This window comes from Pongo pygmaeus, chromosome 16 (assembly GCF_028885625.2).
Source record: "Pongo pygmaeus isolate AG05252 chromosome 16, NHGRI_mPonPyg2-v2.0_pri, whole genome shotgun sequence".
Classification (NCBI taxonomy): domain Eukaryota; kingdom Metazoa; phylum Chordata; class Mammalia; order Primates; family Hominidae; genus Pongo; species Pongo pygmaeus.
The window spans coordinates 74,772,818-74,800,400 of record NC_072389.2 but is presented as its reverse complement, the minus strand read 5'-3'; the positions used below and the strand labels follow the sequence as shown (position 1 = coordinate 74,800,400).

At 37.6% G+C, this 27,583-nt stretch overlaps 1 protein-coding gene across 2 annotated transcripts in view; it reads right to left on the bottom strand.

Moving 5' to 3' along the window:
- Positions 1–27,583, bottom strand: part of GLCE (glucuronic acid epimerase) — a 126,939-nt gene that overhangs the window by 14,358 nt on the left and 84,998 nt on the right. For both annotated transcript variants that reach the window (XM_054451587.2, XM_063652705.1), the window contains one exon: positions 1,447–2,048. In XM_054451587.2, the coding sequence (XP_054307562.1) occupies positions 1,447–2,035 (589 nt within the window). In that variant the 5' untranslated portion in view covers positions 2,036–2,048. The remainder of the gene's footprint in view (positions 1–1,446; positions 2,049–27,583) is intronic.

Below are 27,583 nucleotides of genomic sequence, written 5' to 3'. Positions count from 1 at the left end.
CTCTGAATATCTTTGAAATCTCTATTACTCTCCTGAATAACTGTATCGTAAACATCAATACGATTATGCTAAAACATATGTCTAAGTACAAAGGCCTCCAGAGAATATATAAAAATCATAATAATTATATTGAGGTGGTAAGAGTATAGGTGAATCTTGTTGCTTCTCTCTTCTAAACATTTGGTAAGGATATTGGCCAGACACAGTGCCTCATGTCTGTAATTCCAGCACTTTGGGAGTATAAGGCGGGAGGACTGCTTGAGTCCAGGAGTTTCAGACAAGCCTGGACAACACAGTGAGACACTGTTTTTACAAAAAATAAATTTTAAAAAATTAGCTGGGCATGGTGGAGCATGCCTATAGTCCCAGCTACTTGGGAGGCTGAGATGGGAGGATCACTTCAGCCTGGGAGATCGAGACTGCAGTGAGCCATGACAGTGTCACTGCACTCCAGGCCTGGGTGACAGAGTGAGATTCTGTCTCAAAATAAGAGAAAAAGATATTATAAAAAATTTATCTAAGTAGTAAAATCAAAGGAAAAAACTCCTGCATCAGATATGTAAACTCCAATTTCCAACTTGATGAATAAACACACCATTAACTTCACAGACATGGGTGGGCTGTAATCCTTCGGTCTGTGGGAGTCTGAAAACATCCACATGGTCACCAAGTGAGCAAAACTTCTTTCCAGAGCAAAAAAAATATATTTAGTTAGTTAAAAGCTTGTTTCAATACAGATTTTAAAATATCAAGATCTTAAAATCACTTTATAACACAATGAGGAAAGTAAAACCCAAAACAAGAAATCTCAAAACATATTAAGCTCTTTCCTCTGTTTAAGTGATATACTTTAAAGTCAAATTCAATTTGGCTTTCTGGTTTGAAAAGCAAATTCCAAAGCATATTAATTGTATCCACGAGGAACTCTTACTGCCCCAGGTTTTAAAGACAATGAAAAATGTAATAGACTAGGAATTCAGTATAAGTCCAGAGAAAAAGCATCTACGTATTGTCTTGTTCTGAAGACTTGAAACCTCCTTCCAGAGATGACACCTGACTAATTAGGTAACCAGACCGCACTGGTACACTGATGGGTCCACTGGATGGTCTCTCTCCTTTTTCCATCTCTCATAGGATTCTAGCTATATATTTTAATGCAAAATTCTGGAGAAGCAGTGCCTTTACCTTACTGGTGAGAATTTTAGATTCCGAGTTAGGTTAATAAAATAATTCTATTTGCCCAGATATGGTCTTACGGCAGCCCTTAAGTCATAGTATCTAGAAAGTTGCCCTAGGTTCAGACTTAACCTGTTCCTCCCTGCTAAATTAGAGTGATGAAAGGCCTTTTGACAGTAAGCTATGTACTTGATGTATAATTAACAACATTTTCTTATTCCTCAACACAATCATGCTTGAAAAATGCAAGTGAAGCAGACAGATACCAACCTTCAACCCCACTTATGCACTTGACTCTGTCTCGGACTTCCACATTGTAGCCTTCAAAAGACATAAACACACCATCGGGGTGATAGGGGGCTCTCTGTGCATAGACTTTGGAATAGCTATGAGAGAATTCAAACCGATCATAGCCATCATACTGAACCACCTTTCCATAAACATCAAAATATTTCTCAACCCAAGTGAATGGAAGAAAGACTTCGTTCCCCTCTCGTCTCCCTTTAATTGTGTGTTCATCATTTATGAGACAGTCAATTTCTTCATATTTGAGCCCTAACACCTTACTTCCCACATTGCTATTGAAGCCCCCAACAACAGGGGGTGCTTTCTGCTGTTCCTGAGGGAATGCTTCCTCAGACTGTTGTTTGGCCACATGGTTCATATAGTTGTTACTCTCAGATGCTGCTGCTGCTCTTTTTTCAAACCCATCCACTCTGAAGCCACTACTCAAACGCCGTGGAAACTGGATTGCTTTGTCACTGGAACACTTATTCCACAAAAGTACTGTGACCAAAGTGAAGAGTGCGCAGATAATAATCAAAGTCTTATAGTTGACCCGAGCTGCCAAGCAACGCATATTCAGACCATACCTACGGAGGCAAGAAGAAAAAAAATCATGCAAAGATGTACTACTGGCATTTCATAGGATAAAGTTTTCTTTGCTTTTTTTTTAATGTTGAACAACTGTATTAGAACAATTTTGGATCAGATTTAAAATTGCAAACTCAAACTTTTCAACACAAAAAAGGCAAGAGGTGCTGCCTCCTTTTGGTGAAATCCTTAGTTAGCACAAGCTTCTAAAGCAGAGATGTTCAAATTTTCTTAGTTTGTGGCTCCCTTGGTATCTCAGTAATTTTTCACAATGCCCCCTAGGCCAAAAGAAATACCTAATACAGTTTGAGTATGCTGTACCCAAAATGCTTGGGACCAGAAGGGTTTTGGATTTTGGATTTTTCTCAGATTTGGGAATATCTGCATTACACTTAACAGTTCAGCACCCCAGATCTAAAATCTGAAAAGCTTCACTGAGTATTTCTTTAGAGCATCATGCTGATGCTCAAAAAGTTCTTGATCTTGAAGCATTTTGTATTTTGGGTTTCTGAACTTGGGATGCTCAACATGCAGCATTTATTAAATAGTTAGGGCCAAATAACTACTTATGTACAAGTATTTATGTCCTAACACCTTAGTAGCTGTCTGAAAAAACATAGTAGACCTTTTCAAGGTAAACACCAACATCCATGTTGCTAAATCCAACAATGAATTTTTAGTGCTCATCCTACTTGACCTCCTAACAGCATAAAATAGGCAATGGCTCTTTCCTTCTTGAAACATTTTCTTCCCATGGTTTCTAGGGCACCATTCTCTTTTGGTTGTCTTAAAATCCCACTGGCTGTTCTTCTCTTCTTTGAGTCTTCCTTTTCATCTCCCTAATTCTTAAATGTTAGAGTACCTTAGGGTCCCAGTCTTTTGACTTTATCTCTATTCACTCTATTTACTTTGATCTCACCCAACCTCATGCCTTTAAATACAAGGCTGACTATCCCCAAATTCTCTTGCCAGGCCAGGCCTTTCTTCAGAGCTGCAGATACATATATCCAAATACACATATCTTTATTTGGAGGTCAAATAAATTTCTGAAATAACATCCAAAACTTAACTCCCAACCTTTTCCTCAGTCTGTTCCACCCTTCCTACTGCTCAGACTGAAAATCTTGATCCTTTCTTATTTACTCAATATCCCATAAGTCAGGAAATTCTGTTGGCTCTACCTTCAAATTATACCCAGAATCTGACCTCTTTTCGCCAACTACATTGTTACTACCATGTCAGAACCACTGTCATCTTTCACCTGGAACACAGCAGTGACATTCAAACTGGTCTCTCTCCTTCTACCCTTACCCTACTACTCCACCCTCAAGTCTATTCTCAACACAGCAGTCAGAATGATGCTCTTAAATTTAAGTCAGATCATGTCATTCCAGTACTGATGGGAGGAAAATGTGATGCTGTTGCTTCTTCTGGCCATATGGTGTATGAGCCTGTTGTGATTGCAATGCAAGTAGTCCTGGGTTACTTTTTGCTGGGATGATTGGGAAACATGGGAAATTATGGATAGTTATATGTATAACGTATGATACACTTCAGCCTGCTGAGAGTAAAGGAAGTAGTTTAACTGCCGTTTGCCGCAGGAGCTCTGTAATTTATTGTATGGTGTGAATCAACAACTAATTTTATTGTTTTTAATCCCCCCTTCTCATTTTCTCCTCAACTCTTTTGGCAGCAATGATATATTAAAAAAAAATCAAATGCTAAACTTCAGTTTCTCAAGAAGTTGATGGTGAATGTGTAATTCATTCATTTCTTTTACTTCCAAGGGAAGGCAAACTTTGTACCCTTCAGTGTCTGAAAACAACTGTATTCTGCTCTCACCCTTGATTAATAGTTTGGCAGGTTGTAGAATCCATGGTTGCATATTATTTTCTCTCTAAATGTTGTAGGCAATACTTTACTGTCTTAAATCATTAAGAGTTATTCATAAGGGGTTTGATTTCAGTCTCTTACTTGTTACTATGTGTGTGGTTTCTTTCTGGATCTTTGTTTATCCTAGGAATTCTGCAGTTTTGAGGTGTGTCACAGTACCATGTTTGATTCTCTATTTCAGCACTTGGTGTGCCCTTTCAATCTAAAAACTTGTGTCCTCCTATTCTTGTTTAATGGATATAGTATCTTCTTGGATCTCTGAATATATTACATGATTTATTCTTCTTTTTTTAAAATAAAGTTCTTTCTTATTAGTTTTACTTTTTCCACTGGCCATGTTCCTGGTTATTTAGTCTTTCATGCCATTAGTTTTTCCCACCATGCCTGGTGATCTTGGGTTACTCATTCACATTTAAGGGAGAATGACTCATTAGCCAACATAGATTTCCTGTGTTATTTTGAAGATAGTCTGATTTTGGCTAGATTGTTCCCCTGGTGGGGATAAAAAGAGGGAGCTCTGTGTGGGCTGGACATGAGCTGACTGGCACTGTTCCCACAGGGTGAGTGGGTGGTGAGCCAGCAGACCTTTCAAATGCCAGAAAGAAGATGGTGCTTTCTCTTTTGTTACACGAACACAGCACACACTTTAGAAGCCTTCGTCTTTCTCATGCTCTCTAAAGAAAATCTGCCTGGTGTTTGCCTGGGATTCTTGCCAGCTATCTGTATTCAAGTGTAGGGGTGAAAGAGGTATGAGGAGGGGAGAAGAGGGTATAGTTGGGCCTACTGGTACTCAACCAGAGATCCAGAAATCTGTTCAACTATCATCCTTGGGTAGTCCTCCTATTTACTGTTACTGCTTCTTCATTTCTCAATTTTAAACATTTTATTTTGGTGGGGCATCAGAAGGGAAAGGAAGTGAATACAGATTTTAAGAACTGGAAACCCAATAATACATTTTTAACCCTATTAACTGAGAATAATTCATTTCATCATCTGCATTATTACTATGAGAAACCAAAGTGTGTAACAAACAAAACTTTAGAAGTCATATAAATTGAGGATTTCCTTATATTGTAGTGGGGGCAAACTGATAACACTAAATGGTGTTTTGTTTTTTTTTAAATCCTTCATTAAAAACACTTATATGTCAACAGTGGAGTAATCTGTCAGCTATGCCTTACATTTTGACCAATTAATATAGAAATATAAAGCTTTTTATCCTATCTTTGAGAAGTGCCCTTCCTCCACTACTCGAATGCCTGTAACCCTGCTTATGGAACAAGGCTACTGATATAGTTTGGGTATTTGTCCCCACCCAAATCTCATGTTGAAATGTAATCTTCAGTGTTGGAGGTGGGGTCTGGGGGGAGGTGTTTGGATCATGGGGGTGCATCCCTCTTTAATGACTTAGCGCCATCCCCTTGATGATGAATGAGTTTGCGTGAGATCTGGTTGCTTAAAAGTATTGCCCACACTCCCTTGGCTCCTGCCCTGGCCATGTGACCTGCCTGCTCCAGTTTTGCCTTCTGCCATGAGTAAAAGCTCCCCGAGGCCTCCCCAGAAGCTGAGTGGATGCTGGCACCATGTTTGTATAGCCTGCAGAATTGTGAGCCAATTTTAAACCTCTTTTTTTTAAAAAAATAAATTACCCAGTCTCAGGTATTCCTTTACAGCAATGCAAGAACAGACTAACACAGCTACCAATATGTTGAAGCACACGATGGGAAAGTAAAGAAAAATCAAATTTAAAAACTTCCAATAATCCTTATGTCCAGGTTTTATTGTCTGATGTCATTCGTTACTAAAGACAATGAGGGCTTCTTAAAGAAATGAGTAATTCCAGGTCTAGGGATGGGATACCTTGCCACACCAGAAAACAAACTTTCAACTACCAATGAGATAAAAATCAAGGGTGTCAAAAAAGCAGCAGGAGACAGATAAAGCTAGAAAATTATTGCTAATTGCTAAAACTGAGAGTGATAGATATATTGGAAGTTCAGTATACCACTCACTATATACTTTTGTTTAAACATTTCCATAAATATATAACATCATGGCAAAAAGACACAGCAATCAGTCTAAAAGGTCCTCTTCCCTATTAGTCAAATTTGTAAGAATTATGACTGAAGTAGACTGAAACACAACGAAGCAATAAAAATCCATGAATCTGCAATAATATTTAAAAAGGAGAAAGCCAGCAAAAAACTTACCTAATCTTCTGAGCTGACAAAAATTGGCAACGGAGTGAAAAAAATTATTTACTTGTCTTTGTAGGAGCAACCATATTTCAGAACAAATCAATAACCCTAGTAAATAAAATACTCTGTTGTACAAAAGGCTATCTAATAATAATAAGTAAATTTTGTAAAAAAAATCAGAAAATTAGCATTATGTAATCCCTCATGATATTACAGATTCAGGCAAGTGTTAAATGCAGGTATATGTTTGCCATGATTCATACTGTGCAAAGTAACACCAAATACATTATTTTCTAGTTGAAAGAAGAAAAAGATTAAACTTGACAGTGAAAGGATCAGATAGTCATCATACCCTAATTCAGCGGTCAACTTTAGTCTCCTTAATTGTGACCCATCCAGAAGCTGTCTCCTGATAAGTCATAATAAGAAATATATCACTTACCATATATTCCAGCCCAAAATGTTTCACTTGGATCTCTCAGGACATAAAATTTAATCTCTGGTTAACAGGAAATACAAGGGATAGAGGAACAAGTTAAAGGAGGAAGCAACCAGACACTTCTGGAAGGTGAGACATCCTGCAGGACAGCTGGTCCTGTCTCCTCAACTCAATTAGTGATGTGAAAAGAAAAAAAGAGGGGGCTGTTTTGTGTGTGTGTGTTTAAGAGACTTAGGGACATAACAACCAGATGTGAAACTTGGTCCTAGACTGGGAAATTCAACAAGAGACTTGATAAAATGGAAAGATACCGAAATGAAGACTGTTAACTGAAAAAAATAGGTTACAAAACAGCACATTTAGTATTATCTTATTTTAAGTAAATAATGCATATATAGGTCTTTATTTTCTAATTTTCCATGATCACGCTTACTGGTTTTTTTTTTTAACTATAAAAAAATGGCATGTGCTTGCAGTCCCAGCTACTTGGGACTGGGGTAGGAGGATCACCTGAGCCCAGGAGTTCTGGGCTAGAGGGTGCTATGCCAATTGGGTGTCCACATTAAGTTTGCCATCAGTATGATGACCTCCTGGGAGTAGAGAACCACCAAGTTGCCTAAGGAGAGATGAACCAGCCCAGGCTGGAAATGGAGTGTGATGATCAGTAGTGGGATTGCGCCTGTGAAGAGCCACTGTATTCCAGCCTGGGCAACACAGTGAGATCCCGTCTCTTAAAAAAAATAATGAAAAACTAAGAAGGGCAAGGTTAACTTTGTTAAAATATTGAAAGAAAAAAATGTAAGTCAGTTAAAAATTTGTAGAAAAATTTAGCTTTCAAACGGGCACGGGGTTTTTTCAGGGGGGCGGGGGATGATAAGGGAGATGGAAGGAAGATGAAGAGAAGGAAATCTCTGAGTGTTGACATACAGTATTAACTAAAAAATAGGCTCATCTAAAGAGAAACTCAGTAATTTCATTATAATGTTGCCAAATTATAGAAAACTGATACAGATACTCTGAAATTTCAAGAAGTAGATTGCACTGACATTCTGCTAGGTATAAATGATGGCAAATTTGAGTGGTGAGAGGCTTCCTACTTATTTTGAAGCTTTTGCCACATCTACAAAATAGATTGATGTTTTAGGTAAAACAAACAAATGAAAAACTCATAAATAAAAAAAAAAATCTTGAAACCTCACCTACTGCTGACCCTAAAGATTTATTTCATTAGAAATAGAATCCAGTAAAAATCAGGTCTTATAATGCTGGAGATCTAAAACAGAAAATGTCATGCAGTAAGTATCATAAAGAAACTGTGAAAAAACTTCTTTGTAGAAATAGTTAAAAATTAGGGAAAGTAAAATATAACTTTTAGGATTTTTTTGGAAAGCAAATTGTTCTATTCTAAAGTGATTTGCAATTCAAATATCTTTTCTGTGATACTTTACTTTTCAGATTTATTTTCCTAGTTACGTCAAGTAACTATTAGAGTAATTCACTAAATATCAGGAACTATGGATAGCATCATGAGCTTTCAAAATATGAAGGTTATATTTCAGTAAAGAACAACCTTTGAATAGGTTTTTTAAATATTCACTTACATCGTTATTGGCTTTTTTTCCTCTGAATAATGTAGGCCAAGGTTTCCCTGCTTATTATTTCTCTTATCTACTTACACATCTATTTATGTTTCCTATAATTCCTTGATTGAGAAGAATGCTTACTCTTATTAAAAAAAATAATTTATTGATACTAAGTAGACGAAATAGTAATTGCTCAACAAATAATCAAACTCACTGATTGTTTTGATCAATATTTGTTCAGCAGCTACTATGTGGCAGGTAAGGCATTATCCATGTCTCTAAAGGACAGATTAGCAGGCAGAAAAAATAATAATGCTAAGATTTAAGAACTGTAAAAAAAAGTTGTGTAGACTATGCTATAAAACACCTTAACCTTTTAAGGTGTTAAGAAAAGCTTCCAGGTAGAATGAATTGAAGATTGACAGTTAAGCATGCTCCCAAGTCAGGGTATTTGCACTTGTCATTCCCCATGCCTAGCACTCTGTTTCCCCAGATATCCATTTGGATGGCTCTCTCACTTCATTCGGGTCACCGCTTAAATGTCAATGTATTAGAAAGGGCTTCCCTGGCCACCTTATCTAAAATACCAGTTCTCGCCCCATCATTCTCTAGGTCCTTACTCAGTTTTATTTTTCTTCATAGCATTTATCACCATTTGACATATTATACATTTAAATTATTCATCCCCAATCCACTAGAATGCAAATTTCATGAGGGCTGGGATTTTGCTTCTCCTGGTCACTGTTTTATCCCCAGTACTTAGAAATGTGCCTAGCTTGCCTCATGCCTGTAATCCCAGCACTTTGGGAGGCCGAGGTGGGAGGATCACTTAACAAGGTCAGGAGTTTGAGACCAGCCTGGTCAACATGGTGAAACCCCATCTCTACTAAAAATACAAAAAATTAGCTGGGCGTGGTGGTGTGCACCTGTTGTCCCAGCTACTTGGGAGGCTGAGGCAGGAGAATTGCTTGAACCTGGGAGGTGGAGGTTGCCGTGAGCTGAGATTGCCGTTGCACTCCAGCCTGGGTGACAGAGTGAGACTCTGTCTCGGGGGGCAAAAAAAAATGTCTACTCTGTGCCTAGCTCAGAGTAGACATTCATTAAAGGTTTGTTGAATAAATGAACATTGTTAAATATTCTTTCTTCTCTGTTGCTCCCTCCTTTCCTTCCTTTCTTGAAAGGAAGCAAGCAAGCAAGCAAGCACTTGGCCTATATAATTAAAAAAAATAAAAAGCAGACATTTGAACCAGACAACTTTGTTTTCTTTCCAATATTTGGGTATTCAGAAATTGTAATCCAAATAAAAATGAATATAACTGACATAACAGAATATGGACTGTGATGCTGTATATTGGCCAATTTTAAAACAGATTTACAATTTAATTACTGCTGTTAGTAATGTTCCATCTGTTTACTGCTTAATAGACCAAGATTTAAATTATACAGTCAAATCGTTAAATATCCAGTGACAGATGTAACTCAAAGGAGAACTGCCTAATATTTTTGGTTGTTAGGATCCTTCTAGTAATATAAACAAGTAGAATTCTCTGGTAGCTACTCACAATAAGGCAAAACAGGAAGGAAATTTTGCAAGTCCCTTTTATTTTTTAGTAACAAAATTGAAATGATCTGTGACACAAGTGCTCATAATACTTCAAATAAGATTGTATTTCTAGGAAAAAATCCCAAAGAAACTGAGTAGGGGATATATATATGGACATGCTTTATGTTACTGAATTCTCACAATATTTCTAATATTTTCTCATAATTATATCTGTTATGGTGATCCGTGATCAGTGATCTTCAATGTTGCTATTGTAATTGTTTTGGGGTACTATTAACTGTACTCATATAAGATGGCAACCTTTATTGATAAATGCTGTGTGTGTTCTGACTGCTCCAATGACCAGCTGTTCCCCGATTCCCTGTTTCTGACCTTCTCCTTGGGCCTTGCTATTTTCTGAGACAAAACAATATGGACATAAGGCCAATTAATAACTCTACAATGACCAGTAACTATTCAAGTGAAAGGAAGAGCCACTGTCTCTCACTTTAAAACAAAAGCTAGAAATGATTAAGCTCAGTGAGGAGGGCATGTCGAAAGCCAAAACAGGCTAAAAGCTAGGTCTCTTGTACCAAACAGCCAAGCTGTGATAGCAATGGAAAAGTTCCTGATGGAAGTTAAAATTGCTACTCCAGTGAACACATGAATGAAAAGAAAGTGAAACAGCCTTATTGCTGATACGGAGAAAATTTTGGTGGTCTTAAGGTCAAACCAGCCCCAATATTCCCTGAAGCCAAAGCCTAATAATCCACAGCAAAGCCCTAACCCTCTTCAATTTTATGAAGGCTGAGAGAGGTGAGGAAGCTGCAGAAGAAAAGTTGGAAGCTAGCAGAGGCTGGTTTATCAGGTACAAGGTAAAGCAGCAAGTGCTGATGTAGAAGCTACAGCAAGTTATTCAGAAGCTCTAGCTAAGATCATTGACGAAAGCAGCCACACTAAACAGATTTTCAATGTAGACAAAGCAGTCTTCTATTAGAAGAAGATGCCATCTAGGACTTTCATAGCTAGAGAGAAGTCAATGCCTGGCTTCAAAGCACCAGCTGACTCTCATTAAGGGCTAATGCAACTGGTGACTTTAAGTTGAGGCCAATGCTCCTTTATAATTCTGAAAATACTAGAGCCCTTAAGAATTATGCTAAATCTACTCTTCCTGCACTCTATAAATGCAACAACAAAGCCTGGATGACAGCACATCTGTTCACGACATGGTTTACTGAATATCTGAAGCCCACTGTTGAGACCTACTGCTCAGAAAAAAAGATTCCTTTCAAAATGTTACTGCCCATTGACGATGCACCTGGTCACCCAAGAGCTCTGATGGAGATGTACAAGGAGATTAATGCTGTACCCATGCCTGCTAACACAACACCCATTCTGCAGCCCATAGATCAAAAAGCAATTTGACTATCATTTTTTTTTTTTTTTTTTTTGAGATGGAGTCTCACTCTATCGCCCAGGCTGGAGTGCAGTGGCATGATCTCGGCTCACTGCAACCTCTGCCTCCCAGATTCAAGCGATTCTTCTGCCTCAGCCTCCTGAGTAGCTGGAATTAGAGGCATGTGCCACTATGGCTGGCTAATTTTTATATTTTTAGTAGAGACAGGGTTTCACTATGTCGGCCAGGCTGGTCTCAAACTCCTGAACTCGTGATCCACCCACCTCGCCTCCCAAAGTGCTGGGATTACAGGCGTGAGCCACCACACCCAGCCAACTTTCAGGTCTTAGTATTTAATAAATACATTTTGTAACGCTATAGCTGGCCACAGATGGTGATTCCTCTGATGGATCTAGGTAAAATAAATTGAAAACATGCTGGAAAGGATCCACCATTCTAGATGCCATTAAGAATATTCATGACTCATGGGAGGAGGTCACAATATCAACATGAACAGAGTTTGTAAGTTGATTCCCACCTTCACGGATGACTCTGAGGGGTTCAAAACTTCAGTGGAGGAAGTAACTACAGATGTGGTGAAAACAGCAAGAGAACCAGAATTAGAAGTAGAGTCTGAAGAGGGGGCTGAATTGTTGCAATCTCATGCATGAGCAAAGAAAGTGGTTTCTTGAGATGGAATCTACACCTGGTGAAGATGCCATGAACATTGTTGAAATGACTGGCCGGGCGCGGTGGCTCACGCCTGTAATCCCAGTACTTTAGGAGGCCGAGGCGGGCAGATTACCTGAGGTAAGGAGTTCGAGAGCAGCCTGGCCAACGTGGTGAAACTCTGTCTCTACTAAAAATATAAAAATTAGCCGGGCGTGGTGGTGGGCACCTGTAATCCCAGCTACTTGGGAGGCTGAGGCAGAAGAATTGCTTGAACCCAGGAGAAGGAGGTTGCAGTGAGCTCACACGGTGCCCCTGCACTCCAGCCTAGATGACAGAGTGAGACTCTGTCTCAAAAAACAAAAAAGAAAAGAAAAATAAATGGCAACAAAGGATTTGGAATATCACATAAACTTAGTCAATAAAGCAACAGCAGGGTTTGGGAGGATTGACTCCAATTTTGAAAGAAGTTCTATTGTGGATAAAATGCTATCAAATGGCATGGAATGATACAGATAAATCTTTCATGAAAGGAAGAGTCATTCTGTGTGGCAAACTTCATCGTTGTCTTATTTTAAGAAATTCCCACCGCTACCACAATCTTCAGCAACCACCACCCTGAGCATTTAGCAGCCATCAACATCAAGGGAAGACCCTCCACCAGTAAAAAGATTATGACTTGCTAAAGGCTCAGATAATCTCTAACAATTTGTAAGCAATAAAGTATTTTTAAATTAAGGTATGTACTTTTTTTTTTTTGAGACGGAGTCTTGCTCTGTCTCCCAGGCTGGAGTGCAGTGACGTGGTCTCGGCTCACTGAAACCTCTACCTCCCGGGTTCAAGCGATTCTTGTGCCTCAGCCTCCCGAGTAGCTGGGATTACGGGCATATGCCACCACGCCTGGCTAATTTTTGCATTTTTAGTAGAGATAGGGTTTCACCATGTTGGCCAGGCTGATCTTGAACTCCTGACCTCAAGTGATCCTCCCCACCTTGGCCTCCCAAAGTGCTGGGATTACAGCCGTGAGTCACTGCACCCGGCCAGGTATGTGTATTTTTTAGACATAATGCTATTCTACACTTAACAGACTACAGTACAGAATAAACATAACTTTTATAAGCACTGGGAAACCAAAAAATGTGTGTGAGTCACTTTATTGTGATATTCACATTACAGAGGTCTGGAACTGAATCTGCAGTATCTCCAATGTATTCCTATAGTAAATTATATTATTTGAATTTCATAGATGAAAAGACTAAGGCATAAGAACCCACAAAAAGATTTACTAAAGGAAAAGGACAGGAACAAAGCCAAGACGAGAACTTAAATCTGATAAAAAATTTTGTGCATTCCCTACTTACAGATGATGAAACTGAGGCATTGTGATGTTAAGTAATTTACCTGAAGCCACATGATTATTTGATGGTTCACATATCTAGAATTAAGAATGGTATTTTAACTCCAGTTTTTCAGTCTGACTCCAAAGCCCGTGCTCTGATATGTCACAGGGTATCTTAGAACAGGTATACAAATATTATATTTCAGAAGCTGAATACTCCCCTTCCCCAGAAGATTTCAACTTGTAACAGGTTACGAGATTGCGAACTGAATTCAGACATTCACAGGTCTTGTTTTGGTTAAAGTTTAATTTTACCATAAATCAACAGTTCACACAGGTAAACATAATTTTAGGAAAAGTTATCTAGTTGTTCTAAAAATGTATTAGCATTTCTGAATGAAGCTACTGAAATTTTTGAATTTTCCTTAAATCTAACAGTATAATTAAATGCCATATTAATACTAGAAAGGGACAGAAATGAGAGTCATGATTGTGAATGTTATGTATATATTCTAAGAAAGCTACCTGGTCCCCAGGTGGTTTAGAATAATTAAGCTCTTGACAACAGGATACTCACTGGCCCCAAAAATCCAGCAATAGCTTACAAATGCATTATAATACCTTATTTCTGTTAATAATTATTATGATGTTCTGGTATAGCTCGTTGAAGCCAAACCTTCTCCATGTTAATCTGAGGCTTTGAAAATGCACTCATGTTCTAAAAGCCCCAAGGTGGCAGTATATATGAGTAACTAACATTAGTACAAGAAATTAGGGTGTAAAAAGGAAGAATCTAAAGATAAAGCTATTTTTTGGGCTGGGCATGGTGGCTCACACCTGTCATCCCAGCACTTTGGGAAACCAAGGTGGGAGGATGACTTGAAACCAGGAGTTCGAGACCAGCCTGGGTGACCTGAGACCCTGTCTTTTTTTTTTTTTTAATTATTTTATTCTATGACTTTTTATTAGCCATAGCAAAAATAAAAATAATTTTTTAAAAAAGGCAAGAAGTCAAGGGGAATAAAAAGCTTTAACTTTTTTTTTCTACTTAGTTTAATTTCCGGCAAGAACATATAATCTTGAATACAGACTGTAATTACCCTTAGAATGAAAATCACCAGTGACACCAAAGGTCAAATCTATTTGCTCGTGTCATGCAACACAAATTGGCTTTTTTTTTTTTTTGAGATGGGGGCGGTCGCATTAGTTACCCAGCCTGGTCTTGAACTCCCGGGCTCAAGTGATCCTTTTAGCCTCCCAAAGTGCTGGGATTACAGGTGTGAGCCACTGAGCCGAGCCAATAAATCGGCTTTGAAGCTATGAAAGGAAAAAGCAAAACAACAAAATAAAAATTTCAACACTATGGAGATAAAGGAGAACCATCTAAGGAAAGCTAATTTTATTAGCCTTTAAAGATAATGTATAAATAAAAATGCAAAACAGAACTAGAAGTTGGGGGAAGACACATTCATGGTTATTGCGCTTTACTCATAAGGAGACCTGAGACCACCTGGTGGCTTCTATTAGCTCAGGTGTGGAAATTCATATTCTAAGCCTACTGGGCCTCCTACCTGACATACTTTTGCAGGAAAATCTTAGTCTTACCCCTAACAGGAAACCAAAGCAATTCCAGTTTTCTTTTTTTCTTTCCTTTCTCCTTTCTTTTCATTTCTTTCTTTTTTTTGGACAGGATCTCTCACTCTGTCACCCAGGCTGGAGTGCAGTGCCATGCTCATAGCGCACTGTAGCTGCAATCTCTCGGGCTCAAGTGATCTTCCTGCCTTAGCCTCCTGGGTAGCTGGGACTACAGGTGCACACCATCATGCTTGGCTAATTTTTATTTTTAGTAGAGATGAAGTCTCACTATGTTTCCCAGACTGGTCTTGAACTTCTGAACTCAAGCAACACCCCCTGCCTTGGCTTCCCAAAGTGCTAGGATTACAGGCATGAGCTACCACACCTAGTTACAGTTTTCTTAACTTCAGCAACCATAAACTAGGCAGAAAGAATAATATGATGAACCTTTAAAAAATAATTTTAAGAAGTACAGATGTTGACTGGTTCCAGACCAACCACATTTTCATACTACTAGAAGGAAAGTTGTTTGCATCAAAGCACTATATTAATGAAATAGAAAAAGAAAATCCTCATCAATTCCTACAATAGTTAATGACAATGAGCTAATGAATAGATTAAATTCAATGAATGAAGCATTTTACTTAGTATTACTATATATGTATAGTATATAGATATATAGATATATAGCTTAGCTTAAGATCTGATACTGAGGAAAATAAAAATATATATAGAAACGATTTCTGCTCTCAAATAACTTAGAACCTTGAAGATACAAGACTTGAACATACAGAAAGCAATTGAAAAAAATCCACATTGAAAAGGTGGTAAAATAAATATAATAATTGAATTTGAAAATCAAATAAAAAGTAGTGTGGCAGGTAGTTAAGTTAGGAAAGGGAAAGATACTAGAAAGAGCTGCATGGGGAGAACACTTTACTGAAGCCCAACACAGATGGTATATACTGGTCTCCAAGAGAATATTAACAACCATTAAGTGAGGCCCTTTTCAAACACAGGATAATGAACTTGTAGCTATGGATTTCCTTAACTACACTGCAAAAGTACTTTTACATTCATTTCTTCATTTAATTTCTGCAACAATCCAATGAAATGGTCAGGAAAATGAGTGCTATTTCACAATAGAAAATACTAAGGCTCAGAAATTGATAAGGTGGTCTTTTGGTTCTAAGCTTTATCAGACCAGTGATTTCCAAATCCAGATAATTAAGTCTCATCCAGACTGGGAAAAGATGTTTCAAAGTCTTACACAAGTGATTCTGATGATTAATTTGGTCTGAGAACCAATACACCTGGCTCTAAATTTCACTGGGCATGAGAATTACCTAGAAGGTTTGTTCAAACACAGATTGCTGTTCCCAAACCCCACAGTTTCTGATTTACTACATCTAGGTAGAGACCTAAAAACCTGCTTTTCTACCAACTTCCAGGTGAAACCTATGCTTCTGGTCAGGGATCACACTTTGAGAACCACTGTAATATACCATATGCATAAAGTAGGTACTATGTGCAAGTGGAAATACGTATGCTGCCCAAACTCAGAACTATCTTAGGCAATTCTGAAAATTAGGGTCACTAGCATATTGATTTTTGCAGAATAATTAGTTTGTGCTCCAGTGAGAATGACTTTAGTTAACTCTTGAATCAATTTACAAAGCAGTGATTCAAGAGTTAGCTAAGCCCTAAAGTCATGCTTGGAAAAAATTTCTAAGTTTTGGCTTTTGCCTGTATGTTGCAGAATCTTCTCAGCTACAGTATGTTTTGAAATAATTCTTTTAGAAGGGTAGGTGGGTGGTATATATTTTGAAGTCTTGCAGAATTGAAAATATGTGTTGCTTCTTCATCAAACAACTTGGCTGAATAAAGAATTTTAGGGTCCAAATTGCCTACAGAACCCTGTATACACTGCTCAACTGTTTAATGGTAAGAACAAGCCAATGTTTAATGATAAGAACAATCAATCTAAAGCTAGTCCACCTTTTCTTTCCTTGTGAACAACTTGTATGTTTTCTTGTTTTTCTCCCTTCCTCGATGCCTGATGATCATGATGATGATGATGACAACGACGATGATGATTTTAACAAGAGAAAGTACAAAGTTTCACCAGAATAGCTTTAGTTGTTAGGCTGTTTTCATTAATTTTTCCTGGTGTTTGGCAACAAGCCTCTTTGAATTGCAGGCTCAGGTCATCCTTCATCTCAGAAAAGTTTTTATCCCATAGTGTGTTTAATAATTGTTCCTGTTGAATTTGTTCTGGTCTCTTCCAAAATGTCAATTGTATATATTGGATCTCTGTACTCTATCCTTTATGTCAGTCATCTTTTTCTTCAAATTTTCTTTTTTCATCTCTTCTCCCCCTTTTCCTCTGCATTTTGGGAGAGCTTCTTAAACTTGTAGTCTGTATCACTAATACAATTTTCTAATCCACTCTCTGTTGCTTCTGGTGCAGTTTAATCTAACACTGCCTATTTAGTTTCTGTTTTATTGTTTCTTATTTGGATACTGCATGTTTTAGTTTCCATCCCATAGGCCTTACTTATTAATATCCAACACCCTTTTAATGTATGCCTCCCCTTTAGCTAGCCCCCATTTTCATCCCAGCCTGCTGCCTTATGAACTTATTTTCTACGTCTCACTCCAAAGACTCCACAATTTAAAAAACTTACAAGCATACAAAAATGTTTTCTACAATTTTCTTGTTACAGAAGTAAACTTTTATATCAAGAGTATGTGCTTTTGCCCTGGTATTGAGTGCAACATTCCTGTATTTTTAAGGTTGCAGAATCTTATTTCAGAGTCTGTCTCCTCAATATTTCTTATATATCAGTTACTAGATATCTAGAGGTTTGATAAAAGTAGGGTTTGATTTTTCACAAGGATACTTCATGATAGAGATGTGAACTTTCATCAGGAAGTATATAATGTTCAATTGTCTCTCTTTTTATGATGTTAAGATTAATCCCTATTTTCAGCCTAATCCATTATAAAGCCATTATATGACCCAAGAAAGCTACTGAAGCCTCAGCCATGTCTGTGTTGTAGCCCAAAAAGAAGAGGAAAGCCATTATAAAGTTATCCTTTAGCAGTTCACCCAATATTACTTTTAGCAATCACTGATGATTGTTTCATTAAAAGTTGCAAAATGGGTGATATTCTATCAGCCCTTCTTAATGTATAGTTAAAATATTTCTATAAAGAAAATCTTGCTCTTGCCAACTACTTGGTTACCCTGAGATACACAGTTTGTATAGGAAGGGCAGAATTAATGATTAAATCTTTATCAATTTTCAAAATAACAAACTGGCACCCTAGTCTCCAAACATAACGAGCTTTAAAAAAAAGTAACATATGAACTCACAGATTTTTAACATATCTGATACATTTCAATCTACTGCAGTTATTTCTTTTTCTTGGGATGTTGGTATTTCAGGTATGTGAACACTTCCTTTTCGGTGTTTTCAATGCTGGTACACTCTATTTAGATATATTTATAGTCATTTTAGTGGTAACTAGATGTGGGGTTAGAAGGAGTCAGATGCTTGTACCACACTGCTATCTGTACCTGTGAGGAACAGGTCTTGCTATTAGTAACAGACACCAGAAATAAACCATCTTATGTTCCAGCTGGGTTTTCACTCATATAAAATATACCTAGAAATAGGCAGTCTGGAGCATACATGCAGCTACGTGCTCATCAAGGACGTAGGTGCTTTCTATCTTTCTACATCACCTTATGCCCCAAGAAAGCTACTGAAGCCTCAGCCATCATGTCTGTGTTGTATCCCAGAAAGAAAAACAAAGGCAGAAGGGCAAAACAGCACATCTCTCAGTAGAACTAATTCACACTAATGAGACTTTCCTCAAGCTTCACACAACATTTCCAACATTTCATTAGTCAAATCTTAGTCACATGGCCACCTCTAGCTGCAAGGGAAGCTAGGAGGCACCTCTGTTCTAGGCAGCCACATGCCAAGTGGAAAAAACAGGGTTCTATTATTAAGGAGAAAACAGACCCAGGGAGGAAACCCACAGTCTCTGTCATACCATCTTACCAGAAAGTTTCTCAATGTACAAATTAATCACTCTCTCCCCATGTAGCCCTTTATCTCAATTACACAAATTCTTCAAGTCTGGTTTGCAAGTAATTATGAATCTGTAGGTATTTTTCTCTAGATTGAATTCCTTGAAGATGCAGGGCATTTTTTATTTATATATATATTTCCCTCTATCAATGCCTATTCAGGCATTCAACTCAAACGTGCCTTATTCAGACACACTGAAGGCATGTATTTTGTCACCATGTTTACAGTTATGTATGTTCATTTTCAAACTATTCTATTGGGTTGTGTTACCTGTATGGCAACCTATTCTTCCCACAATCCAGAGCTTGTGCTGAATAAAAATCATCATCAGCACTCCATAAGTAGGTCAACCCTGCTACTCTCATTTATCCTCAAACCTTAATAAAACATATTTAGGCTAAAAAAAATCTTCATTTCAATGAGAAAGGAAGTTGTTCCTTTTTGGGAGGGTGGGGAAGGACACAGAAAAAGGAAAGGTTTAACGAGAGTTTTACCATATATGCTAAGCATTAGATATACTTTTGGTATTGAAATCAAACCTGAAGAAGATTTTTTTTTTTATCACCCACATATGGTTGAAGAAACTGAGTAGTTCTTAACTCTGCTGAAGAAAAATTAGTAGTGAGCACATAGTGGGATTTAAACCTAGATTAATCTGGCTTTGAAGTGTAAGTTCTTTACATCAGACCATAGTATCATATTATGGCTCCAAGTCACCATATACTTTCACATCAACTAGATAAGAGCAGAAAGATTTACCCTTGGTTGTGCAGACACAATCTTAAACTACTAGCATTATGCATCAGCTTCTGAAACTAAAATATGTTTTTAAAAAGAGCTTTTAAATACATTCAGCTTACTTTTCTCTAGCATTGAAAGCCATAACATAACAAAGTGGGACAGGAATGTTTTTTTAACAGCAAAGAGATGCTTTGTATCCAGAAAAGCTGAACAATTACAGTGTAGCTAAAATGTTCTTTGAAGTACTGTATAGCACTTAACTTTAAAAGCTCTCTGCTTGCTTCTAAGCAATGTGTCAAACTAAGCATATGCTATGTAAATAAATCAGTTCAGAAAGGAGTTCCAGGCTTCTCCAGCTGTGTTAAGATTTCTCCACTCATTAGGAAAGCCAAGAAAAAAGAAAACTTAATGATGTGTTTACTCTGCATGGTCAAACACAGGTTCTATAGAATAGTTGTTGACAATAAGTTTTTATGAAATATCTTTTACCAAGTTTGGTGCCATCCTGCAAACTGAAATGTCTAAAGGAGAAAGGTTCATCAAGAAACCTGCTTATAGTAATTTTAAAAATCATAAGATACAGAGTATTAGCTATGCAGAAGAAATTATATGTGGAAGAAATCAGTGCCCAATTTTTTTTTTTTTTTAATTTTTTTGGAGACAGAGTCTTGTCAGTCACCTGGGCTGGAGTACAGTGGCACAATCTCAGCTCACTGCAACCTCTGCCTCCTGGGTTCAAGTGATTTTCCTGCCTCAGCCTCACAAGGAGCTGGGATTACAGGCGTGCGCCACCATGCTTGGCTGATTTTTTTTGTATTTTTAGTAGAGACGGGGTTTCACCATGTTGACCAGGCTGGTCTCGAACTCCTGACCTCAGGTGATCCACCTGCCTCGGCCTCCCAAAGTGCTGGGATTACAGGCATAAGCCACCGCACCCAGCCCCAAGTTGGTTTTTAAATGAGTTATTATTAGGATAATTTTTTATATAGAATGCAGTTTTGAGCTACTTCACAAAGCAATGCAGAAAGCATGATATCAGAAAAAATGATTGAGAGAATATGCTAATGGAAACATGTGAGGATAATCTGGTAGAATAAACAATACTGCAAATTCTACTTGCAATTTGACGTAATGTTTTTTCTAATGTTTATGATAAAAAGAAACATTTAATATATAGCCTTCAGACACTGCATAATCTTTTGCAATTTTAAAGATACATAATAGTATCCATATTATAAATTTCTCTTACTGATTAATAGTTAACAGAATGGCAGGTCAAGAGACTGGGAAGTGGGGACCTTTATAAAAAGCGGGGTAGAGGTAGAGACTAGCAGCAGTTTTGAGTCCTTATTAATGTAATCCCACTTAATTCTCATAACTACAAAGTGGTATTACCTTCGTTTTTCAGATAAGGAAACTGATATAGAGGCAACTGTTGACTCAATCACTTACTAGCTTTTCTTCCACTGCCAGTTATTTCACTTCTCTGAATCATGGTTTTCTCATTAGTACACTAGCACTAGTACTATCTAGTGCACAGGTACCTCACAGGTGTCTTGAGGACTAAATGAGATAAGTGTATATACTCAAGAATGTGGAAATATAAGTTCCATTTTTCTTTCAGAGAGGTTACTAGTTTTTTCAAGTCTCAACTTGTCCAAAATCTATTAAGAGATACAGCTGGAAAATGAAACCAGATTATAGGCTCAGAACCCAAATTTATCTTAGTCCAGTGTTTGCCATTCTACTACATTTCCCTGCACTTTTCATATTATTTATTTCCTACTACTACTACTACATGCTAATTTTTTTTAAAGGCGTGTCTCAAATGTCATCTCCAAATTTTGAAAGTAATCAACAAATCCATCTCCAATTTCTAACAAAGGGCTCACAGCCTTCAATGATGTATCTCATATCTAAAACTAAGGAATCTATGAACGCATTGGAAGGCCATATGACTCCAGAGAATGCCATAATAATCCAGAAATTTTAAAACTAAACAGGTTATGAACATGTATGGTTACAGCAGTTTATTAATGATAATTCCAAGCTGGAAACAACCTAAATGTCCACCAAATGGTGACTGGATAAACTGTGGTTCATCCATACAATGGAACACAATACAGCAATGCACTGATACTGATACCTGCCACAACATAGATGAATCTCAAAAGCATTTCACTAAGTGAAAGAAGTCAGACACAAAAGCATACTTACTATATAATTTCATTTATGTGACATTCTGGAAAAAGAAAATCATAGGGATAAAAGTTAATCAGCAGTGGCAGGAAGGGAGTGACTTATAATGGGACATAGATGAGGGGCTTTTGAGGATGATGGAAATGTTCTAGAATTTGATTGTTGTGGTGGTAGTTAAATGACTGTATTCATCCGACAAAACTCATCCAACTATAAATTTTAAAGGGGCACATTTTATTTTATGTAAACTATACCTTAGTAAAATTAATCTATAATGGGTTTCTAGAGTTTTGTTTTTGAGCAATAAATGCTATGAAAATATAGAAGAAACTAATTAAATAGGTTATATAAACAAAGGGAGAAGGTATATTTTTGGGACAACCTGAGCTTTTTAGTCTGATAGGCCTAAATTTGAATCCTGGTAAGCTTGACAATCTTGGACAAGTTAGTTGACCTTTCCAAACTTCGGTTTCCTCATCTGTTAAGCTGATATCATACTTCCTGCTTTATAAAGTAGTTTTAAGATTAAGTGAACACTTAATTTAGTGCCTACCACACAGTAGACACTCATAATAGGCAAATAAAGGAAAATGTTTATGGATGAAGTGATATCTAAGTCAATTAGAAAAATAATAATCTTCAGGCTGGGCACAGTGGCTCATACCTGTAATCTCAGCATTTTCGGAGGCTGAGGTGGGCAGATTACATGAGGTCAGGAGTTTGAGACTAGCCTGGCCAACATGGCGAAACCCCGTCTTTACTAAAAATACAAAAATTAGCAGGGCGTGGTGGCATAAGCCTGTAATCTCAGCTACTTGTGAGGCTGAGGCAGGAGAATCGCTTGAACCTAGGAGGCAGAGGTTGCAGTAAGCTGAGATCGTGCCACTGCACTCCAGCCTGGGTGACAAAGCGAGACTCTATCTCAAAAAAAAAAAAAAAAAAAAAAAAGAATAATCTTCATCTATCTGTATCAGTTCATTTAATCAACAAATATTTGTTAAACATCTGTTATAAGGTATGTTAACATTTTCCCAAATAAGCAATCAGTAAAACCAGAGTACATATTCCCCTGAAAAAATCACCTTTCTCTAAGCTTCTGTAATTTTTATTATCTCATAAAAGTTGATAAGAATAGCAATCAAGAAACAAATACAATCTGCCTTTCCACAAAATGATATATTGGTAGGCAACATAAATTTTATCAGCAATAAATGTGAATTAAATAAGATTTAAACTAAGATTTCCCAGCTGCACAATTTTCTAAGCAAATAAGAAGGTTACCAAATTGAATTAACTTCAGCACTGCAAGAACTTTCATTAACCTCCTGCTTAAGACCTTACTTCATGCTGATCAAAGGGTATAGATACTTTCTGTTGGTTTTTAAATTTGAGGTGAATGCAACTTGCAGCACAGAAACAGCATTTACCTAAAAAAATAAGGTGGTGAAGCAGAAATGAAATTTTACCTAAGATTATTTCTTAATGCATATAAATATATTCCATATACATATACACATCTCAATACATTTTCTAAGGGGTGAAACTAAGTTTTCACTGACATTTATATAAATAACCTAAAATCTTGGCACTAGGATTATTTACAAAGGTAAAACCTGAATTACAAATATTTGGCAAGGAGAAAATTATACTTCCTGTCTTTCTTCCCAAATGAAAATCATCTTCTATGGGGTGGCATCCCCACCTCGGCTGTGGGAACGGTGGCCCCAGAAAAAATAAGGTCAAAAAAATTTTTAAAAAATAATCTTCTGGCCGGGAGCGATGGCTCATGCCCGTAATCCCAGCACTTTGGGAGGCTGAGGCGGGCGGATTACCTGAGGTCAGAAGTTCGAGACCAGTCTGGCCAACATGGTAAAACCTCCTCTCTACTAAAAATACAAAAATTAGCCGGGCGTGGTGGCGTGTGCCTGTAATGCCAGCTACTGAGGAGGCTGAGGCAGGAGAATCGCTTGAACCTAGGAGGCGGAGGTTGCAGTGAGCCGAGATCACGCCATTGCACTCCAGCCTGGGCAACAAGAGCAAAACTCTGTTTCAAAAAAAAAAAAAAAAATTCTTCTCCATATATGTATGTATATGTGCATCACATATATTTCATATGTACATATGTATGTGTTTTCTTCCTGCAACAAGCTGTACCGTGTAGCCTACACACTGCTTCATGTTTTAAAAATTGCTTCCTTAAGACAGAATTTAAATTATTACTCACGCATCATAATAAACTCTAGATTTCAAATTGTGGCAAATGTTGATTAAGAAATTAAGATGTTATACAAATCTTTCCTTCTCTATTAAGCCAACCACAAAGTAACTATGGTCTCTAAACAGTCTAATAGGGTACCTGGGTTATAAACTGAGCTTCTTATCATACCCTACAATGCACATACGTAATAAGGATAGAGACTGTTCTTTTTCCTTAGTGCTGAAACTCCACCTCTAGGAAGCAAAGTGACTTTAAACAGAAGTTTAACATATACTGAATTTGAAGACTCATATGACATCAATGTTTCCCCCCATTACTAGTGCCTGGGGTGGGGAGGGAGAAAGCATTCAAGTATGTTATTGATGTCTATTTCTTGACTTAAAATGTAATTTTTCTAGCAGTTTCTTGGTATAAATTTACAGAGCCTGAATGTAGAGATAAAACAAGGGGAATTTATAAACTAAAAACAAACATGAAGTCAATAAAATTTTGATTTCTCTTTTCTCCATGTCAGTCACAAGAAGTGACTGAGGAGGTCAAACTTCAAGACTTTTGGGGGCTTTATGGAATTTTTTACATGTTTTTCACATACTTTACACCTAAATCCTTAGAGGTTATAGAGCACCCAAAAGTTAAATATGTCCACCTTGAACATATTTTTCTGAAAGGAACCCCTTAAGATAACTATGAAATTTTAAGCCAGTATGCCCTCTTTCAGCCTTTCTGGGAAAATGAGAAACTATCCTAAAATGCCCAAATATGAGTATTCTACAGTCTTTAATAATTAATGTCAAGTAAGTCATCTTACATTGTTAGAAAACTGTTTCTCAATTGTGTATTCTTGGCTCCTTTCCTACTGTCTGCTGCTCCTCCCGAAACAGCATATTCTCCACCCAAACAGAAATACTCTCATTTAGTCTATGACATTAGACTAATCAAAAGCTTACTCCCAAGGATAAATGTCTTACACGTCCTTGCTGTTGCATTTATGTCAAAAATAAACTCCTTGAGAGAAGAAGCCATGTGTGAATAGATTTTTCCCCCTTGTTTTCTATTTAATTGTCTAATTGTTTCTAGTATACATATAAACAAATTATGTGAATATAATTCCCCCCTCAAATTCTACTCTGCTATTCTAAACACTTATTTTTTCCCTGTAAGAAGCCGCAGCTAGTTTAGGAAGTATAATGGTTCCAAGCTCTGCAACAATAAAAACTAGAAAGCAATGGGATCTAATTAAACTAAAGAGCTTCTGCACAGCAAAGGAAACTACCATCAGAGTGAACAGGCAACCTACAAAATGGGAGAAAATTTTCGCAACCTACTCATCTGACAAAGGGCTAATATCCAGAATCTACAATGAACTCCAACAAATTTACAAGAAAAAAACAAACAACCCCATCAAAAAGTGGGCGAAGGACATGAACAGACACTTCTCAAAAGAAGACATTTATGCAGCCAAAAGACACATGAAAAAATGCTCACCATCACTGGCCATCAGAGAAATGCAAATCAAAACCACAATGAGATACCATCTCACACCAGTTAGAATGGCGATCATTAAAAAGTCAGGAAACAACAGGTGCTGGAGAGGATGTGGAGAAATAGGAACACTTTTACACTGTTGGTGGGACTGTAAACTAGTTCAACCCTTGTGGAAGTCAGTGTGGCGATTCCTCAGGGATCTAGAACTAGAAATTCCATTCGACCCAGCCATCCCATTACTGGGTATATACCCAAAGGACTATAAATCATGCTGCTATAAAGACACATGCACACGTATGTTTATTGCCGCATTATTCACAATAGCAAAGACTTGGAACCAACCCAAATGTCCAACAATGATAGACTGGATTAAGAAAATGTGGCACATATACACCATGGAATACTATGCAGCCATAAGAAAGGATGAGTTCATGTCCTTTGTAGGGACATGGATGAAATTGGAAATCATCATTCTCAGTAAACTATCGCAAGAACAAAAAACCAAACACCGCATATTCTCACTCATAGGTGGGAATTGAACAATGAGAACACATGGACACAGGAAGGGGAACATCACACTTCAGGGACTGTTGTGGGTTGGGGGGAGGGGGGAGGGATAACATTGGGAGATATACCTAATGCTAGATGACGAGTTGGTGGGTGCAGTGCACCAGCATGGCACATGTATACATATGTAACTTACTGCACATTGGGCACATGTACCATAAAACCTAAAGTATAATAATAATAATAATAATAATAATTACAATAAAAGAAAAAAAAAAAAAAACTAGAAAGCAAAGCATCAATTTTTTAAAAAGTACTTGAAATATTTTAGACAACTGGGAAAATAAAGGCATAACTCAATGATTTCTATTTTCATGACAACTCAGGAGTAAGAACATATGGACATATTAATATACATACACACACACACACGATTCATGTAGTCATATCAATCCCATAAAACCAAGTGACTAATCAAGACTTTTGTTCCTAGGAAGACATTTCGTAATATAACACAATATGTATCTCAGGAGCCATTGCCTGAAGTATCACTGATTACTAAGAACATAATATTAGTCCTAGATTAGCACTAGATGTTAGAAAGGCATTAATGACTATTCTACTATACTCTCCTACCAGACTGACACTATAGCTTCACTCATTAACATACCAGACACAGGAAGTTGTCCATTCTCAAATAATTAAAATTATGTTATTTTCTTGCAAATAAAAGGAAACTACAATCACTCAGACAATAGCCTACTTTACTCCATCCAAACGTATATATAAAAATCTGAGGCCAGGGGTGGTGGCTCGGGCCTGTAATCCCAGCACTTTGGGAGGCCGAGGCAGGTGGATCACAAGGTTAGGAGTTCGAGACCAGCCTGGCCAATATGGTGAAACCCTGTCTGTACTAAAAATATAAAAATTAGCCAGGCGTGGTGGTGTGCACCTGTAATCCCAGCTACTTGGGAGGCTCAGGCAGGAGAATTGCTTGAACCCAAGAGGCGGAGGCTGCAGTGAGCAGAGATCATGCCATTGCACACCAGCCTCAGTGACAGGGCAATACTCCGTCTCAGAAAAAAAAAAAAAAGATAGATATCTGAATCACATGTATATCCTAAATGGGAAAAGCTCATAGGCATATATAAAGATATCAAAAAGTCCTTTAAGATCTAGAGAACAAACAACAACAACAAAATGAAATGAGGGCATTTGCTGAGGATGTTGCCAAGTGCTCAGGGAATAGTCCATCAACTCACTTAACATGTGATTTTTAAGAATGACTGGACAAGGCCGGGTGGCTCACGCCTGTAATCCCAGCACTTTGGGAGGCCGAGGCGGGCGGATCACGAGATCAGGAGATTGAGACCATCCTGGCTAACACGATGAAACCCTGTCTCTACTAAAACAACAAAAAATTCGCCAGGCATGGTGGCAGGCGCCTGTAGTTCCAGCAACTCAGGAGGCTAAGGCAGAAGAATGGCGTGAACCTGGGAGGCGGAGTTTACAGTGAGCCGAGATCAGGCCACTGCACTCCAGCCTGGGCGACAGAGCGAGACTCTGTCTCAAAAAAAAAAAATGACTGGACAAAAAACACTAGGTAGCAAAGGCAAAATCACTGGCTGCTTATAAAAACTTGGTAA